Source organism: Lissotriton vulgaris, chromosome 10 (assembly GCF_964263255.1).
Source record: "Lissotriton vulgaris chromosome 10, aLisVul1.2, whole genome shotgun sequence".
Taxonomy (NCBI): domain Eukaryota; kingdom Metazoa; phylum Chordata; class Amphibia; order Caudata; family Salamandridae; genus Lissotriton; species Lissotriton vulgaris.
This window is the reverse complement of record NC_141698.1, coordinates 1,047,434,877-1,047,454,909: the sequence shown is the minus strand read 5'-3', so window position 1 is coordinate 1,047,454,909 and position 20,033 is coordinate 1,047,434,877. Positions and strand designations below refer to the sequence as shown.

At 44.1% G+C, this 20,033-nt stretch overlaps 1 protein-coding gene across 1 annotated transcript in view; it reads right to left on the bottom strand.

Annotated features, from left to right (window-relative positions):
* Positions 1 to 4,174: 4,174 nt before the first annotated feature.
* Positions 4,175 to 20,033, bottom strand: part of CMTM7 (CKLF like MARVEL transmembrane domain containing 7) — a 30,605-nt gene continuing 14,746 nt past the window's right edge. Inside the window, exons 4-5 of the mRNA XM_086939911.1 lie at positions 16,059 to 16,140; positions 4,175 to 8,640 (exon numbers count right to left, since the gene is read on the bottom strand). Of these exons, the coding sequence (XP_086796037.1) occupies positions 8,627 to 8,640; positions 16,059 to 16,140 (96 nt within the window). The 3' untranslated portion in view covers positions 4,175 to 8,626. The remainder of the gene's footprint in view (positions 8,641 to 16,058; positions 16,141 to 20,033) is intronic.

The window sequence follows — 20,033 nt, the reverse complement described above, 5'->3', positions numbered from 1 at the left end:
AGCCACCTCCACACATCAGTGAGGCCTATGGTGGTCATGAGCCGTGCTAAGGCTGTTGTGTGTCCCCCTGTGTGCGGTGGCCCCGATCTAACTTGCATGGTGCACATCACATCATTAAAGTCCCCTCCCACTACTTGCGTGGTGTCAGCCGTGTCCAGCAAGATGGCGGAGACTGCCTTCAGTGTGCGTGGCTGCAACTTGGGTGGGGCGTACACTGACAATATCGTGTATCTACGTCTATTCCACATCCCCTGGACCCCCACATATGTGCCCTGTGGGTCTAGCCAGGTGCGTGTAATCGTAAATGGCACTGCTTTGTTTATGAGAATCGCAACCCCCCTGGAGTCCGTTGTGTAGCCTGCATGCGCCAGGACCGTGTATCGCCCCCTTGCTATGAATGCGCAGTGATTCCCCTTTAGGTGGGTTTCCTGGAGGAGGATAATATCAGGTGCCAGTCTCTTGAGGTAGGCTGTAACCAAACCTCTCTTGATTTTGGACCCTAAGCCGTTCACATTCCATGTCAGCACCTTGACCCCTGAGTCGGTGCTGTGTGGGATATCTAGTGTACTTGCCATCTTGCATCGCAGCGCCCCCCCCCCGAGCGGGACCTTCGATTAGGATGGACCCCAGGTATGGGCTGGCATAGCCCTGCTGTTTTCTGCTAAACTCCCCCCTCCCCCCCGTTCCCCTCAACAACCCCAACATGAGGTAAAAAGTAATCTCGCTCACCCCCCTCCCCACCTCCCTCCCCTTCCAGTCGCAGCCCCATATGGGAATGAACTATCCACGGGAGAAGGCCTGTCGCCCTCCCACACATCCCACCCGTATTAACCAATAACCAGCACTAAAAACACAAAGAACAGTAGAGGGGGTGTGTCAACTTGCGTGCTCTGCATCGCCGAGCCGCCATCTCTTCCCAGTCTCAGTGCACCATTTGTTCATGATAGCGAGTCTTGTGTGTCCATCTGAGTTCCTTGACCTGTAGAGTCTTGCTCTAGCTGCTGTATTTCTTTGGCCAGCGGGTGCAGTGAATCACTTCTGCTGTCGTCCTCCTCTCCACCGGACGCGCGGCCCTCAGATTCCTCCATATCTTCTCCTTCAGAACGGATTCCATTTCTCAGGCTACTGAACCTCGAGCCTGTCACCGAGTCGTTGCCCGGGGACGTCGATCTGCCCCTTCCCCTGTCGTGTATGCCTCGTGGCCTATAGGGTGTTGCCGGTGTCTTCTGCTGAGTCTTTTGCGTTCTCCGTCTCTGAGGTTTCGGTCTCTCCCATCTCGGTCTTTCTCGCAGCAACCTGTCCTGTGCCTCGCGGCCCGCTGCTTCTCTGCTATTTAGGATGGGGCGCTCCTCGAGCCACTGCCACGCATCATCTGGGTGTGGAAAAAAAACGGATTTGTCCTGATAGATGACCTTGAGTTTGGCCGGGAGGAGGAGCATGTACTGAATCTTTAGGGACCTCAGTTTTGCCTTTACGGCGTCAAAGGAGCGGCGCTGTTTCGAGACTTCCTGGCTGTAGTCCGGGAAGATCATTATGGTAGTATTTTCAAAGCGGATCTCTCCCATCTTCCTGGCTTCACGCAGGATCAGATCACGATCTGCAAAGTTTAGGAACCGCGCTATCACTGGTCTCGGTCTGGCACCCTCCGGTGGTCTGGCCAGGAGTGCCCGATGTGCCCTCTCGATGATGAAGCACGGAGAGAACCGTGCCGTCGGGAAGGTGGTTTTCAGCCAGTCGAGAAGGAAGACGGTCATACTCTTTTCCTCAATTCCTTCCCTAAAGCCCACAAAGCGTAGGTTGTTCCGCCTTGACCTATTTTCGGCATCATCTACCTTCCAGAGTAATTGACGGTGAGAGGCCTGCATCTCCGCCATGTCTTTCTTAAGAGACGTGATCGATTCCTCGTTGTCGGTCAGTTTCGCTTCGGCCTCCGTGACCCTTTCGGTCAAGTTCCTTTAGTCCTGCCGCAGTAGCGTTACCTCGGACCCTACCTCCCCAATTTTGGTTTCCAAAGCTGCTCGTGATGCTTGGATGTCCGTTCTAGACGCCTGTATGGCCTCCAGCAACATGGCCGTGTCATTGCGAGCGCCCGGCTGTACGGACTGTTGTTCCACCATAGGACGCGGGGCCGCAAAGTTGTCCATTGGGCCTCGTCTCGTGGTTTTGGGCACCACGCCTCTCTTTCCCATGGTTGCACAGCCCAGGGGAAGGGTCTCCTTGAAATGCCCCCTTCCTCTGTGTAGCAGCGGGGCTCGGTCGTGCGTCGGGGACAGTTGTAGTTTGCAGAGGGCCTTCTACTGCCCGAGTCCCTTGGGCGGTTTATTTCAGTGTCCCCACCGCCACTTGGTTCGGGCCCGTTCACTTCCCGGCTCGGGGGGGGGGAGGCAGCCGGTGGGGGGCTCCGCCGCCGGCGTCTTCAGGTAGCCCCCACCGAGAGTCCTGACGTCTCAGGCCCCAGGTGCAGGCATGCGTGTTGCAGCGTTGTGTATGGCAGGCTGCGAGGCGCCACTCAGCCGCCTCCGCCCCCCGGCGGTTTTCAGGGCTTCCAGTACCGCGAGGCTGGGCAGGCTTCAACGCTCCGCCCCTCCAATGTGCCGCCGTCCCCCCGGGTGCTCCTACCTCGCGGCCGCCATGTTGGTAAAGGCAGCCGCCGTGTCTGATGGTGTGCCCCGCTCCTGGCGCTGTACAGGTCCCGGTCTCGCCACCTTCACCTTGGCCCGTCCGCCGCGCCGCCTCTGTTGCAGGGCCCGGTCTCACCCTGTCTCGGGTAGGGGTCGCAGGGGGCACCTCGTCTTCACCAGCCTCCGCCGATCGTGCCGGTCGCCATCTTGGGAACAGGCGGCCGGCGAGCACCGCGGTCTGACTCCTGCTTCCCGGGGGAGACTATGTGGACCGATCAGACGGCCAGGCAGGCTGTAGAGCCACCGTCTGTTAGGATCAGCTGTACCGGGCGCCGCCGAGTTTTCAGGCGCGCATCTCTCCGCCGCGCGTCGCGTCCGCCATCATGGACGCTGGCAGATCTCGGAGATGTCGTTTTCAACGGCTCACAGGCGAGTTCCGCGTCGGATCGCCACTGCAGCCGTCCGTGCCATGTACTCGGGTGTCAGGACATCCGTGTGGTGTTGTTTGAGTCTTGGGGGATATGTGTAGTCGGATAAGTGTTTGGCTCGGCCGGAGCTCCGTGCAGGCACGTCTAGTCGGCCATGCTGCTGGCCACGCCCCCCCTCAAATACCTCAACTTGTCACATGACCTACCATTGGCCATGAATACCTCCAATGTGATCATTATTATTTGTAGGATATCAGCTGGAGGGTGTGTTTTAGTGGCATCAGGAAGCATGTCAACCATCGAGCCAATGGGGTGGCACGCTGATGGAATACTTAAGGTTCAACCATCCATAAGTGAGACAGGAGGAGCAACGGTTTGGCGGTCAGGGTAATGCGTTGTGTTTGTGATGGAGTACCCCTTTGGCCAAACTTTAAATCGAGCCCCAAGTCACTATCCTCTGTCAACTACATTGAAGTAACAGAAAAATCATACTTTCAGGATTCCAGGATGTTGCTGTACTGGTATCGGTCGTGGATGGTCAAGCCTATGTAAAGTGATTGTATTCTTTATTGGGTCATTTTAGGTTACCAGTAAGCATCACCTTCAATAGGTTGTCAATACCAAGTTGATCAATAATGTTCTCTTTATTGGGTTGTTATGGCCTTTTTGACTAGTACGTTTTGTACTGCATACTCCAGGCTAACAATGTCAGAACAGTCGCCTCTCGAACTGGGTGTGTAGGACCGGTCATCACTTTAAAAGCATTTTCCACCTGAAAGTGGGGAATAAGGGTTATCCCACATTTGTGACATTCATCACAGCTCTGAATGGTTGGCCTCAATACTTCACCCAGTTATCTGATACAGGTGAAATGATGCTGTCTTCTTGAGCTCCAGTCCCCAAATCTATCATAAATTGGGAGAGCATAGACATATAGTATCAACTGCTTGTAGAGTAAATATATCATAGGAAGCCCAAAAATAGACTATCATTTTCCATCGTGCACAGAGCGGTTACCAGCTAAACTATCACAAGTTCATATATGTGAAGGTTAAACAGTATATATATATATATATATATATATATATATATATACATACATACTTTTAGTAGAAGAAAAGAGCATTTATTTGTGTACTTAACATTTTAATGGTGCAGTAATTGTACATTGCCTTCAGACATGTATTAGGTTCACAATCTGTGCACAAACAACAACACTGTGACACATAATGTGTGTCGGAAAATACAGACCCAAATAAAGATTGGCTGAATAAAGGAGAGATCTCACTTGACAAAAGGGTCTTCAAGTAATTCAAAACATGAGGAGCGTATTCAAGCAAATACATTTAAAATATTTTAATACCGAAAGCAGGGAAAATAAATAAGCTGCCATGAGGTATTGTCCATTTGCGTATCAAGTTGGATTGTGTCAACGTTCTGTCATTTATTTTGGCGATGAGGCTGGCATGTCCTCAACTCGTCGCCAAAATAAATGTAGTAAAAAGGGACCACGCTGGAGTGATGAAGTCAACGTAGGTTTATTTAGGTAGCAGGTAAACAGGTAGATCAAATCCAGGTATAATGCCACAGCAGCCCCACCGGGAGCAGCCTGCTAGCTGCTTAGCCCCATCCATCAACTGTCATCCCTCATTCAGTCACCCAAGCATTCAACCCATAGACCCCACACCAAACATTCCATTCAGAACACTCACACAGGCTGAGCAGCCAGGGACAGGGAAACAAGGGAGAGGCAATCCATAACATCAGGGTACTACATGTTCCTTGGAGATATCGGCAGGCTCAGGAGCACAAGCTCCCAGTCCATGCTGGGGAGTGGAACCAGCCCGCCCGCCCAATCACTACGTTTCTCTCATTGTGGTGAAAACCAGCATGAGAGTAGCGTCTGGATTGTTGCAGGGGTCTGTGTGAGCATCGGAGCTGTAGAGGCAACGAGGCAGTGGAGTTCAGGCTGCAGGTAAGTTTTGTTTGTTTTTTATTTTTACCACCGCAATGCCCCACTGATTTTCCCTGCCTGCAGCCGCTACTGAAGGACAGTTCCCAGAGGGTGGTATCAGATCATTGCAACACAGTTTGAACAGTGACCGGGAAGTGTGGTGGGTGTTGAATGCAAGAGACTGGTTATGTGGCAAGGACAGGGCTGGAGGAGGGAGCAGGGGAGGACATTGGGTAATGTCACGGGGTAAGAGACATGGGCACATGATCATTTTGTGTTTAATTATGCGGCATGAGTAGGAGGAGAAACGGCAAACTGGGTCATGAGGTGTTCCAGTTAAATAACTATCAAAGTGCAGGACACAGGTTTAGGTGAAGTGCAGGGAGCAAGCAGGGGCTGGCCAAGCAAGCAATTAACTGATACTTAATGGGCCCTATCCATGAAAAAATCTACTAATCCTGCTCCCATAAACTGATGTCTATGTGGTGGTGCAGATTTACTACTTTGTGCACTTTCCAATATTCCCAATAGTACACCTGTAAAGATGCCCCGGTGCAGGTTTCCAGGCACACTTCTGGGATCATTAGGCAACTATTCCCTCCAGGTCCGATCCTCTCTGCGCAGATTTCTCCATAGCAGAAAAGTAAAGGTAGAATGGAGCCCTCTGTGAAGACACTTTTTTTATCCCTTGGAGAAGGAACTTCCACGCATCCACCACACCCTACTAAATGTGGGATTGATCTGTTCCCCTTCAAATCCATATCCAACCATTTCAAGAGTGAGAAAAGGCTGAAGTGAGTTGGACAATGCCTACAAAAGTATATGTTTGTGCACATTCCAAAACCTCCCAGACAGACCAGTCCTTGGAATGCTGATTTCCCACTCCTTGTGTGCGTGATTCTCTGCACAGGCAGTGGACATCAGCCATTCCTGTAAATCTGTTTATGCCTCCATGAAATACATTTCTTGGTGCATCAGAGAAGAAAAACTAGTTATTTCTGTCATAAACCTACATTGAAAACAAAATGTACGTTTGTAAATCAGAACTAATGTACTGAGACATATGCGCAACGTTGAATCTACTACACCATCACCTGTACCAAAGTGGAGTGGAACAGATACAGCTGTGGAACGCAGCTAAAAGTTCAGGAAACCTACGAACAGCTATGAGGCACTTTTTATTATATTTTACACTGCGATGACCTAAGTGTGAAGAGTATGCCCAGATATGGGTCCTGTGCTCCCTGTGCCACTGGAACCAAGCTCTACCCAGCAGAGGAGCCCAAATAGGCTGAAACTGGTCTTGGGATTACTTACACTCTGGTTGAGAGATGCAGAGGCTTGGCACTTCTGCTCCCGATGAAGCAGAAGCAAGGGTGGCAGGCACATGGGTGGATCTAATTTGGCATAGTTGGCAAATAAATGATGGACTGGGACATGGCCTAGAGTAATTACTAGTGCCTGAGATTAATTTAAGCACTGCACCCATCACTTTTTTGTATTTTTAAGTGAGGCCTAGTAAGTCAGAACCTCATAGTTAAATTTTTTTTGTTATATTTAGATTCTGAAAAAAATACTCACTTAATAAAAGGGCTGTGCCTAGATGCTGCAAGTTTCACACGAAACCCAAGGTTTGGAACAGAACAGCTCTAGCGAACTGCGTTTTGTGTTGGGCTTTTGCAAGTGTCATGATCTTAGGCAACACATTCTCTTCCAGTCTCTCTAAAAAGAGAAAGCCATAGCAGCCCGCAACCCCTTCCAGCATTCTTACTTTGATGCATGTGAAGTGCAGTTAGGATGCATCACTTCGCTTTTATATGTTTTTCCATTTAGCGCCCTACAGCAGATATGGAAAACATTTTGGAAAATGGAAACTACTGATACAAATCTCAATTAATCTTTGAGTCTCAATAACAGGGCCACTATGTTGACATTGAACCTTCTACTACAGGAACCTTGCCCACAAGACAAATTTTAAACCCTGCTTTTGGCACCCTGGTCACAGAAAGCCTCCACCCATCTTTCCTGTTAGAGTACCCTTTAACAGACCCAACACCCTAGCCTTATCACCCACCACTACCCACTTATCTACACTGCTCAGAGTACCAATCCAAGTTCCCTACTCAAAGCAAGTTCAGTAATACCATGCTCCTGGGTTACTCTATCCAAGCCGCTCTGCTCAGAGTACCACTCAACACCTCTGTTCGATATCCACCCACTAACCCGGTCACAAAACACCCACAAATCTAGCCGGCGCACAATCTCATCCATTTACCAAGGTCATGTAGCACTCATCTACCCACCTTCGCAAGTCTCCAAAACCAATCCAACCACCCTGTGCATGGACAACCCCACTCGGCCAACTCTCCTCACAGCAGACAATCGTATACTCTGCTCCCATTTTTTACCTATCTACTGTGCGCAGAGAACCCACCTACTTACCATGTTCACCAATCCCGACCCAGCTACCAGCTCAGAGTACCTACCCCGCTCTATGGTACCCAATCCTCTATCGGCCTCACCAATGCACAAAGAAATAACTGTTCAGACTACACCCACCTACCTGTTCACGGAGAACACTATACACCTATTGTTCTCCACAGATAACCACCCACCTACTCTGTTCACTGTTTGATACCACCCAGCTTACCCTGCTACCAAAATACTTACCTAGCCAACCCTCAGACTGATCCTTTCACCACCTACTCACCATCCTCAATGTCCTCATTACTCAGCCGCCCTACCACCTCCACTTTTAATATACGTGATCATCTCAACGTACACCAACACATCCCAGGTGCAAATGTTTAAACTATAAATCTCTAGATCCCTAAATAGGTCCCATGATATTAGTTCCCTTTTCCACTCATATACATATTTTTCAGTTGCCTGCGCGGGGGATGCTGAGTGCACAGCAAAATGTATACTTCGGTTACGGATGGCAGTACAAGGGTTGGCTGGTGCCCCAATGATAATACTGAAAGTGAAACACATAGTAGCAAACAAGGAAATCCATGACTGCGCGTGGACCTGTAGAGTCATGGATGTTGGTTTTTCCGCTCACTGTGGCACACTGGGTACTAGCCCCCAAGCTCTAAAGTTGTGGCTAGCACACATTAAGTAGCTTTGTCATGGCAATCTGCTTGAAGACCTAGCGAGCAGACCACAAGGGTAGAGCCCTTTCACTTGAAAGTGTTGAAAGTGACAAGTTTTTAAAAACTTTTTGTTGTTTATAGTGTGATTCCAAGGGTATGCTTGTGTTGTCAATCCAAGAATGTTTCTGTAGGGTCAAAAAGAGCACCCGTCTCAATTGTTTTGGTTGTTATCACACTACTTCCGAGTGGCACCAGTTATTTAAAGGTGATCACAAACATCCCACTTATTTTTTACTGGAAATCACATTTCATAAAATGTGGGTGGTCCATGACAATAGATCCATATCGATTCTTAAAGCGTAGTTTTTTTGGCAGAATACTTTGGTTTTGTAGCTCCTTCAATACAATATAGTTATATTTTGCTTGCAGAATGCCAGGTCCCTCCTGGGGGTGTACTGTGCAGCCTCTAGGACACTTCTGGCTTCCTTCCTCCAATGGGCATGTCCACCTTGCACACATCTGGAATATTCATACAGTCGAACCTTTGAAAAAGAGACAGGGTTCAGCTTTAGTAGTGGTGGGCAAAGAACACAACAATAAAGTCACAATTTTATCAAAGTAGCGGTTCGACTAAGGGCAACTAGAGGGGGGGGAGGAACTGTGAGACTTTTGTGACTGTTTTTAAAGGTTCATAATGTTTTTAACCCACTGTGACTTTGTTGTATTTATACTAGGATTCATGTTAATTTAATGTTTTTTTTAAAATGAACTGAATGTATATTGAATGTCTGTACTTTTATGGTGATTTTTAATCATCGAATAAAGAATCCAATGAAAAAAGTCACAAGTGTTGAGCCTGTAGCTTAAGGAAAAATCCACACACCAAGAGGATTGTAATAGAGTGCTGTCAACCACCCGACTTACCAAGATACCCAACTAAAACCTTGTTTGAAATACATTTTTGACATATTGAACTAGTGTTATGTGCAATATTAGAATCTAGGAACACACATATTAATATGACTTGAGGGAAGTATTCTGCTAAAATGAACCGTTCACAAGCATGGGGCCGCAAAAACATGGTTATGAAATGGTGCCTGACTGGTATCATATTTTAGAATTTGCGTCCATCAGGAATCAAACCCAACACACACTATGCAGAGTTAAGAACAGTAGAAATACAGCAGAGAAGCAGAGTGAAAAGGAGCTCTGTTGACCGTACACAAATATTTACATTTAAGTATCACAACTACAAATTAGGGGCTGTCAAAAAACATCCCTTCAACATGGTCTCGGACAAGGACTAGTTCTAGTGCAGATGATGGATTACAAATGAAATGTAACAAACAAGAGGGTGATGGATGGAATGCTTTAATTATTCTTGAATTAATTTCAGCCACTGACAATCACTCTAGCCTGATTCCAGTCTATATACTCTTTCACCCACCATGCAACTCTAGACATAGGCCCGCCTTATGCAAACCAGTACCATTCCTGCTTGTCATGGGACCATCCCACCTCAAACTGCCAGATGAGGCTCCCGCCAGAAGCCCAGACTGTTTTTGACCTAATTCAGGCTCATCAGTTGAGTGCATCTTGTGTCCTATGGAACAATGAGCACAGGACCAAAGTCTGGACATGCATGATGCACTTAGGACATCAACTACAACAAACAGCAAGGTGATGGATGGAATGCTCGAATTAATCTCAGCCACTGGTGATAACTGGAGGCTGGATTCCAGTCCATCGTTGCTTACTTAAGAGTAATTTAATATTTCTTTGCTGAGTGCCAGGTGCTACCCATTTGAACCAGAGCACTACAAAAAAAGCCAAGACTAATTGAGCCCCAATATAGAAAGGGTTGCAGAGACGACCGGACTATGCTAGCAGCCTTGACCCAAATCATAGTGAAGTAAGCGACTAGGGTGGAAAGTGGTATGCATGAAACAGTTCTGCACTTCACCTCTTCAGCCACAAGGCTGAATTAGATACCAAATGCATGGAAGGCACACTATCTTAAGTGTTAATATATGGATATCTAAAAAAACAAGCATGAAGCCAAGTGTTGGCATCTGACAATTTCACTAATACAAAGAGGTATTAAAATGAAAACTGGTAAAGTGTGTCTGTTCTACGATACTCTTTACAAATATTTTTCATTGTGAGCAAAGTCCATAGGAGTGGTGCCAAGTACAGTAAGCAGAACACTCCATCGCGCTACGCGGAGTTCCGCAAGTGGCAGAGTTCATTAGGTCGCGCCGTACTGGTCGATTTACAGCACTGGGTGTGTCCCACGCTGGAAAATCAGCGTGAATGGCACCATGCACAGCGCAAAAGGGTGCTGCTTCTTTCTGCTGCTCGAGTAGATTTCCTATTTGAGCAGCAGCTTCTGTAACACGAACGGATGGTTTCTCAACGCGAGCGATCATGACCGCACGTGTTGAGAACTCTCGCTGGGACATGGTCTAACACTGGATTTTCCTCCCTCGGAACGTGGAAAAAACTCTGCTCCACGGAACAGAGTTTTTGTAACTTTTCGTGCTCCGCTGAGCGTGGAAAACTCCACAAACAGAGCTGACCGCCCAGGCAAAAATAAAAAAACTATCTTCCTACAACACTCAAACATCTGTACAAAGAATATAGTTGGTAAGGTATTCAGCACTGCCCAGATGAAGTGTCTATGAGCCGAGAAGGGCAATAAAGTAAGCATGAAACGCCGTAAACAACCCTCTATTTTAGCTTTGCCGAAGGGAAACACCAATAAATATGGTATTAGTCTACTTCAAGAACATTTTTGTCTCATAGCTCCCACTAAAATCACAGGGGAACAGCTCCTGCTACTCACTGTACACTGCGTTACCAACAAGAGTAGGCCAAGAACTTCCAAACAGAGTGCCAGCTTCAGACATCACCAAGGTCTGTGACGAGGACTACCCGCGGATGAAGCTCGTGACAACAATGGGAGAGGGTTTCACATCCTTCCAAAGCGTGAATCTTATAGAATAACTCATTTAGGCTAATTTGGTAGGGTACCACAACAAACCCATCCAATGTACACATGTCTCATTTTATCGATTATTGCGTGGAGGAAACATCTTTCAGTTTGCTAGAGAAGACACAGGACATATAGGCTCATTGTTCCAAATGATGGGAAGTGGCAACCCGTCCAAAAGGATTAGGATGCCATATACAGGGAACAAGGGTGTGCTGTAATATACAAACCACACATGCAGCTCTCACTCAAATTGGCTGTTTTTAATCTTTCGGCCTCCTGTAAACTCCTGTCATTCAATATATATCAATAGGGACATTGATTTCCAACATTTTCAAGAATCTCCTTCCCCTGTTTTCCCAAATGTTGTCTTGCCTGCTCTCCCTTTCTCGTAAATATTCACTATTGTGCACTTTAGTCAAAAAGGCTCGACACTACACAAAAATGGAAAATCCACAAGATAACAGGATGCCTCACAGATAGTCTTACTGTTGCAATATTAGTATTTGAGTAAGAATATGTTCTACAAATGCCAATCCAATATAATAATGGGAGATAATGAACAACCTAAAGGCCATGGGACTTATTTCTGAGTTGGCTCAGAGTTGTGTGGTATGTGAAGGCGGCACCTGATTTGAAGACTGCCCTGGAGGGCAAAGGTTAACTGCATGTTTTGACATCATGCACCGACAGCTAACATGATATGTCTTACACATACCTGTACATTTAAGGCTTATCCTTTCACTGATGCACAACTTATGTAGACGGTGTGGGATGGGAGAAATGTTTCTCTCTAGCTTTATTTAGCAATAAAACAGACAGAAACAAAGCACTTGTGCACTATATTTTAAGAAGGTAAGAATATAGCATGTATATATTAAAAAAAAACATTCTATTCCTTCTTGAGGCGTTTCATTCGAGGAGTGCCTCTCTTATGAATCTTAAGTACTACTGTACAATGACATTACATATTTGCCTTAAGACCTACATACTTTAGGAACTATTGTGTAAGGAAGTTTTGTTATCTTAACTTGCGCTGACCATCATGTGCATGTAATATCTATGAAAAGACAAGGTCAACAATACAGTTGAACTGGACTTCAGATGTCCAGACCAGCTACATGACTGTCTGCAATGCAGCCCTTTGGAAATGTGGAAGTATTATTAATAATAAAGGAAATCATTTTTAATTTGGATGTGTTTAAGTTAGCCTGACGAGGCTTTAACCAGCTTGCATTGACATCATCTCACATTTGCACAAATAAAGTGCACTTTTATTTTATGCGTACAAGCATTCTCCACATGCACGTGTTTCTCTGTATGCTTTTCCATTTCAGAAAATCAGCAAAATGGAAGCCTTGTTCATTGTGCTGGTTACTGTATTAAATAAGAATCTTTTGGCTAGTTGAAATAATATATGCATCCCAAAATTGAAAGATGTGTCTTCGAAATGAAAATTTGTGCGTTTGCAGAACTCATAAGCTGATGTTTTGGGGAAAATGGATTTCCAAAATATCTCTAACGCTGATATTGGACTGATAAATCATGCAATATTACCCTTGTTCCAAATAAGGCTGTCATGTATTAGCCACGTAGATGCATTCCAACCTAAAAAAAACTACTTTAGTGCTAGCAACTCTGCATGATGCAGTGAGGTGGTCACTGCGGAAAATCTTGCATAGGTGACCACTAACGCAATCTAGAAACTTTATGAGATCCCTGGTATACTATACTTCAGTATTATATACAGGTCATCTTCATTTCCTATGCACATCTCTTTATTAATATGATGCAAAGTAGGTGTTCACTAGATGTATCTTTTGTATTTGAATAACGATTGGTTTACGTGAATGTATCTTTGTTAATCCAGACCCATTATGTCATGTCAGACCATACTGAGTATATGCCAAAAATAATATAAAAGATGATTTTAGGAGATGGGCCAGAACTTTTTGCACTGGCTTAGAGAACAGACTCTTCTTAGACTGTTCACTGATTCATACCAAAGGGCCGATTACGATCTCGTTAGGAAGGCCTCTAGACAGGTTCCGAAACAAGCAAATCCGATTCGGAGCCTATGTTTCCAACAGAATCTTCCCCGTTCCGACCACGTACGATGCAAAGATCTCGTCCGTGTCGACCAAATTGTTTCCGAACCCGATCCTGTCAGTCTGACTTGTTTGCAGCCGAATCGTGCCGCACAATGGAGCCGGCTTCTGAACAAGAGAGTACGATGAACAATTCAGACAGCCGTATCGACTCGGTCTCAGCGAGACAAAACTGCTGTGGGAATCGGACTTTTAGGAGCTGTAGCAGGCATCATCGGGAAAAAATATTTTCCAAAACATGCTTTAGAATAATCATGTTTTTCTATGCATACTATTATTTTGACCAAAACACATTCTTTTTTAATTTTAGATATTTTGTTTTTTACATTTTGACAAGGACTGCGGTTCAGAGCAGCACCTACACTGTACATTACCATTCATCAATTAGAATGGTGGCATTTAGAAGTTGTTGTGGAGTTGAAGGGAGGTGGATGAAAATAAAAACATCTATTTATCATATATACATAGTGACATGGCCAGATTTGGTATGGAAAGAGAATAGAGTTTGGTTAGTAATCTAGATTACTGCAACATGAGGTACTTATTAAGAGCAGTCTTGAGATGAAGTAGAATTAGTGTGTGTTAGCAGGAAGATAATTCCAGGGCTGCTGGGCCCAGGAGTTAGCAGGCCTGAAATCTGAATGATGCACATAAATGATGGGTGTGACCAGGAGATAAAAGGTTCCCTCAGTATAAGAGCTTGGTCCTATCCTCGTAGGACAGATCCGAGATATTATGGGGAAGAGCCATGATGGGTGCTACCCAGACCAATTGCCAGCGATTTAGAGAATATGCAAGCATTCCTCTTACCCAGTGCTTAATTTGAGCCCATTGTTTTCAGTGCTCGGCACCAGGACTTACTTGTCAACACAGGCACTTATGACAGTCTGCCACATGATGGCGCAGTTGGCCTAATTTAGCGATCAGCACAACAGCAGTTGTTTCTCAATTCAATATGCTTTAAAAATGACTAATACCTGCCATCCAATCCATTCCTATAGCTTTGGGGACCCGGAATGGTCTAAAATGTCACACTTGTAGGTGTATGACGGTTAGTAGATGTGTTAGTACTGTCATTGGCAGTGGTGGCAGGGGCAATGGGTGGTCCACGCTGCAGCAGCCTCCTGACAAGAGCACTGACATTTATTTACAAATTAAGCACTACTCTCATCGCCCTTTATGTGTGAAATATAATGGCATGCTCCATGAGAGAAGGGATAATAGTGGGTAAGGAATGTGTTCTAGACAGTAAAAGCCTATTTAGTGGATTGCCAGGTGAGTACATAAAGAGAGTGTTTTTCAGAGTTGTCAGACAGTCGCAATTGGCCAAATATGATCACACGCTGGTGATGGTTTGCAATGAGGTGTTGGTCACCAAGAATATTGACTGGAGTGGGGGGCAGCAGAGATTCAAACACATTATCAAAGTAATTGACATCAAAGTCATTGACAAACTTTCCTGGCAGGTGATAGATGACACAATGTGGATGTTCATGTGGTGTGTGTGAGAAAATGGGGAGAGTAGTGTATTGAGAGCAGCTGGTGTTGCAGTGTAATTTGGATAGATCGAGTTTTTCGTGAAGTCTGAATTGTAGTATGGGGAGGTAAGAGTCAAAATGGTCAGTAGTGTAGGTTGTCTTCTTACAGGTAATTGGCTATTCCATCGAGAGAATGATTGGGAACGTGTTCTGAGCTGCGTCTCTTATATTCTAGTGTTTCCTTTTTTGGTAAGCTCAAGGAGTAAGACAAGGTGACAGGGTTAACTGATTATTAGAGTGAAGAGACCGTGAACAATGGGGCAGAGGAGTTGGAAGAGTGATATGTGAGAATGGTGGAAGAACATTGTGGTGAGTATAGTGAGCGGCTATAAAGGTCTTTGACTTTGGGGAGTAAGAGGCAACAGAGAACCTTGGAATGTATAGTGTGCAGAAGCATAGTGTTAAGTGGTGCAACTGATATGATTGTTTGGGAGATGTTATGAAGTATTGTCGTTGCAAAAAACACTACTGTGTGAAGTGGTGTGTGCTGCAGGATAAGCTGTGGGTATGCCTGGATTAGAGCACAGAAAGCCGAACCACTAAACGATAGGAATGTGGAATACAATGAGGGTAAATATGAAGCAACATCAATAGTTTGTAACTAGACATAGTCATTCTTCCAGCGTGTATAGTAGGAGCATGTATAGTGGGTAGCATAACAAATGGTATAGGACCGAAAATTTGAATTTTATTGTTTAGTAACACAGAAGAAGATTAGTGCAACACGCAGGAGCTTTGCAGCAGTTTATAGACAACAAGTGTGAATTACTTAGTGAACATACTATGTTGTTATCAAGACATTTCATAGAGTTAGAGTTTACGGGGATCATAACATTATCAAGATTACCTGGGAGGTGTAAGAAACTGAGGTCAGAAATAAGATGGCCTTACCCAACTACTCTTGGCTGAATGCGTTGGTCAGAAATCGCGGGTTATGTGGTTTAACAAATTCTAAGACTTTTCGAACTTATTAACATTGAATATACTATTTTGTTGTTTTGAATGGCCTTTTTAACATTACTCACTTAATACAATGTGAAGAAATGTTTTTACAGATTTTGAAATGTAAATGTTGAAATACATACAAAATGTTATGAGTGATAGTCAACACACCTAACAGATCAAACTACATTGTCCAATTTAGAATACATATTTTAGGCAACGTTTTGTTTTGCACATAGAATGCAGTGGTAAATGTGGACTTTATTATAGGTTATTTTTAAATGTGTTGGAAACGAAAATGTAGCAAAAGCTGTTTAGGAAAATGAGTTTAGGAAATGAAACTGCAAAACCCACATGACCTGTGTAGGGTTCATACTCACTGGTGGACTGAGTGACGAATGACACCTTGTAAGATGACCACATGCTCACACAACACAGGACACAGACTATGAGGCCAAATACCTGAAAAGAAAAAAGTACAGATAAGATTCAGCAAACAGCGATTCGTTTTCTATGCTGAAATGCAAGCTTTTGACATTCTTCTAACAAATGAAGCTACCAAAGTCTAAAACAATGAGTCTTTGCTTACTAGTCAAGTGCTTTGTTTGCGCTGTTCAATGAGGTTGGTCCACAGACAATATTAGAATGTAAATTTTTAATAACCCCTACTTTTAGAAGCAGTATTCCATTCCATGATATCATGGTCTTGGAGTGAGAATCAAAACTACTTCCAGACAACTGGCCTTATATACTACACCACTGAATTGAAATATTCAAAGTAGTTCCATATGATCCACAAGACCACTTACAAATGGAAAAAATGTTGGTTGTTTCAGGTGAAAATCTAGAAAACACTGCCTAACTTTAAATCCCACAATGTCTAGGTATTTGCCATAAAGCCCTAACTGAATCTGGGCCTCAATTTCATCAGCTTCATTTAAAAAAAAATCATTAGTTCTTGGGAACTATGATTTTCCTGTTCCATTCCTCTCGTCCTCTCCCACTATCGCAGGGTAAGAATAGGAGGGCGAGCTCTGGAACTCCCTCCATCCTCATGTTCTGCCAGTCATCAATCATCCGCATTTTAGAAAAGCTCTGAAAACCTGGCTGTTCAATGGTGTTTTGTAATCTGGATTTTCACACTGCTGGCTACCTGCTCTCTAGCACTGGCAAACTTACTGAGGTTATTGAATGGGGTCCTCAAATCATCCGTTCTTTGGGTCATTCTCCGTAACTGTGGGCGCTCCAAGGAATTGTTGCATTCCATGGCCCATTAAATCTTAAGAGTATAGCCAGGTATTTTGTAGATCCCAGGATCTCTATTGCTACATCAATCTCTTTAATATGCCCCCAGGGCTACTGTTTCACATTCTTGTGGCATTTAGGGTCTTTGAAGAATTGCTTAGATGAATTAAAGAGATCTTATGTAGGGTATGATTTCCGTATGTTGTCCAGCCCTCGGTGCTAGTGCTGAACATTATTGAGGGCTATTAATCCCATCAAAGTATCTTTGTGGCTTCCTGTGGAATTCGGGATTTCATGAGGATGGCAGGAGCATCCTGTAAATTCTGGGTCCTTACAGTCAATAGGGCTAATGCAGAGGATGGTGGTGGACACAGCATCCACAGGACCATTTTTGAAGCACAATGTGGAGCACGTGGTTCATACAAGTTTCAGAGGTTTTCTTTGTAGTGTAGTTCCTATATCTCTGAAAGGCTCAGCGCATTGGAATAATATACACTATAGATTTGACAAAGGACTGAGGTCAGTATGTCTCTATCGAGTACATTAAACTTAATTACTTGTGTGTGCCAGCTTACTCAGAGGTCACTAGAAACTGCTTGAATAAACAAGAAGGTATTAGTCTCTGACAACCGCATAAACATGACAACTTTGTTTCCCTTAGAATCGGAACAATATCTTCAGAGTCATGGAAACAATAGATTACAGTTTCACTTACTCAATCGTGCATGCTTCGTTTCTGCAGTTGCATAGTAATAGAGAAACTGGAGTTTCAATAAAGGGGTTATTGAACAGTCTTACTTCTCATGCAAGAGATGTGAACTGCTACAATCGTAAGACAGAATGCGAAGTACAATACATACAGCGCTAGCAGCAAGATAAAATACTGTAATAGCATGGTTTTGTGGCTATTACATATTCATTAAAATACATACATAAATAACATAGGCTAAAATACTCATCTGATGCTTTTAAAATAATCCTACCCCAGTGTACCTAACCTATGTGTAGTACGAGGGAAGAAGTAGGTGCTGCTTTAGCTATAGTTTCGTTTTAGTTTTGCCAAGAGTTGCCAAAAGTTTCTCTAGGTTCTACTCAGCTCCATACCTTAGAATGAGAGAGGTTGGTATCTCTTTTCGGGACTCGATCTCTAATACCCCGCAACGAGAGTCAGAAGCACTGGAGCTGGATTCTCGGCGAGGAGGTCGACAGCGTCTGGTCAGTGCGTCAGTTGGGGACTGGACTTCCTTCGGTTGAGCCGCGTTGGGCAAATCGGTAGTCGACCCGCACCGTGCCTTGCCATAGCAAGTGAAGGTATATTTATACCTTGAAGGTGTTTAGGAATGGCAGTATTGACGTAAAAGTCAGGCATACGAACGTCATGAATAAAACCCTTAGGAACAGATGTTCAAGAATAATAAATTAGTTCTTGGAGAAATCGATATCCAGGCAAGGGGAAGTCCTAAATCCTAAAGGCTTATGAGTCTGGTTTTCCAAGAACTCGTTATGACGAAGAGGATCGGATGTAGTTGACCATGCCTGTATTTGGTTAGCATGAGCAATGCCTATAAGGGCTGATTCCTATGCCTAAGTAAGGGCAATGAGAATTGTACCTATATAAGGGCATGAATTAGGAAATCTATATAGGGTATAGAAATCGACAAACAACACCTTCACAGGTTTTTCCTTCCACACATTTTGATTCATGGCAAACGGACACTATTTTCTTTAGAGTGCGGCCTGCATTGAGCGTCAGACTGTAGCTAGAGTAAAGGGATTGCAAGCCTTGGATGTTGAGGTTACCACTTAAGCCAAGTCAACAAGAATCATAGGACAATTTAAGATTCACAAGATTGATGTGATATCTCCTCAATATAGAATTTCCTCTTGTAAACTGCATTCTTGCATTGTTTATAAGGTCTTGAAGATTCACTCAAATGCAGAAGATGAGTACTTTGTTCAAGGACACACAAAGCAGGTTGGAAAGAGAAGAATTGTCAGTTAAATACACAACAAAATAAACATTACTATAGAGCTTAACAGTCATTACCCAACTTAACACATCAATCCAAAACAGAAGAATTATTTGCACTCACCACAAGAGAAAAGCTCTAGGTTTATGCACAAGCTTAAGTACAAGTCCTCGAGCAGAAACAACAGAATAATAGGCAAGCTACAGATAGAAAGAATAAGTTAGTGTACAGCCTAGATATTTTAAAGAAGACTTTGAGTAGAAATCTAAGCTTTCTGCCCAAGTCATCAAGTAGAATCGTGGATGCATTATACACAAACCAGGAATTAAGTCACACTCCAGCATCAGAAACCAGGGATTTAGCCACAAGTCATTAAGAAGACACAGTGGCTTTGTGTACTTGGCGACATGTAGAAACAATGGCCTTATTCATAAGCCCTCTAAAAGAAACCATGGAGGTAGCCACAGGCCCTTAAGTAAAAACCATCACTTTAGCAAGAAGAAATCAATGCAAGAAGAAACCATGATTTTATGTACAAGCTTTCATTCACATTAAATACGCTTATACATAAGCTTAAGGGGAGACACAATAGATGGAGACTACCTTGAATGTTACATATTGGTATTTCCAGACTTTTCGGACAAAGATGTTTGAAGAAAGCAGCTTAACTTGGTACTAAAAGACAATTTTAACAATGAGGTTAATTACTGTGTTGTAAGTACACAAGCTATAGGTTCTTATCTCAGAATGCTCCGATAGTGGGTTAGAGGACAAAAAATGCGTGACAAGTTCTAGTGAAGGGTCAGGGTCAAGCATATGACCGCCAATTAGATCAAATATGTATGAAGAAAATCATAAAGGAAGCCATGCATTATTAGGTCAATTGGAAATAAAATCACATTTATTTTTTATTTAACCATATAAACATGAAATATCAATTGAAAGTATTCCCCATGAAATAAAATATATACAATAATCCCGACTTTCCTTCAGCCCAAACCATGTGCTGTAATGCTCTGCAGCTGTGAGATGGATCAGCTCCACGGGGGTAAGAAGCTGCGTTTAACACTTTAAACTTATATTTACATAGAGGGATGGAATATTGAGGAATGCCCAGGCGCGGTGCGTCCATTGGGGCGT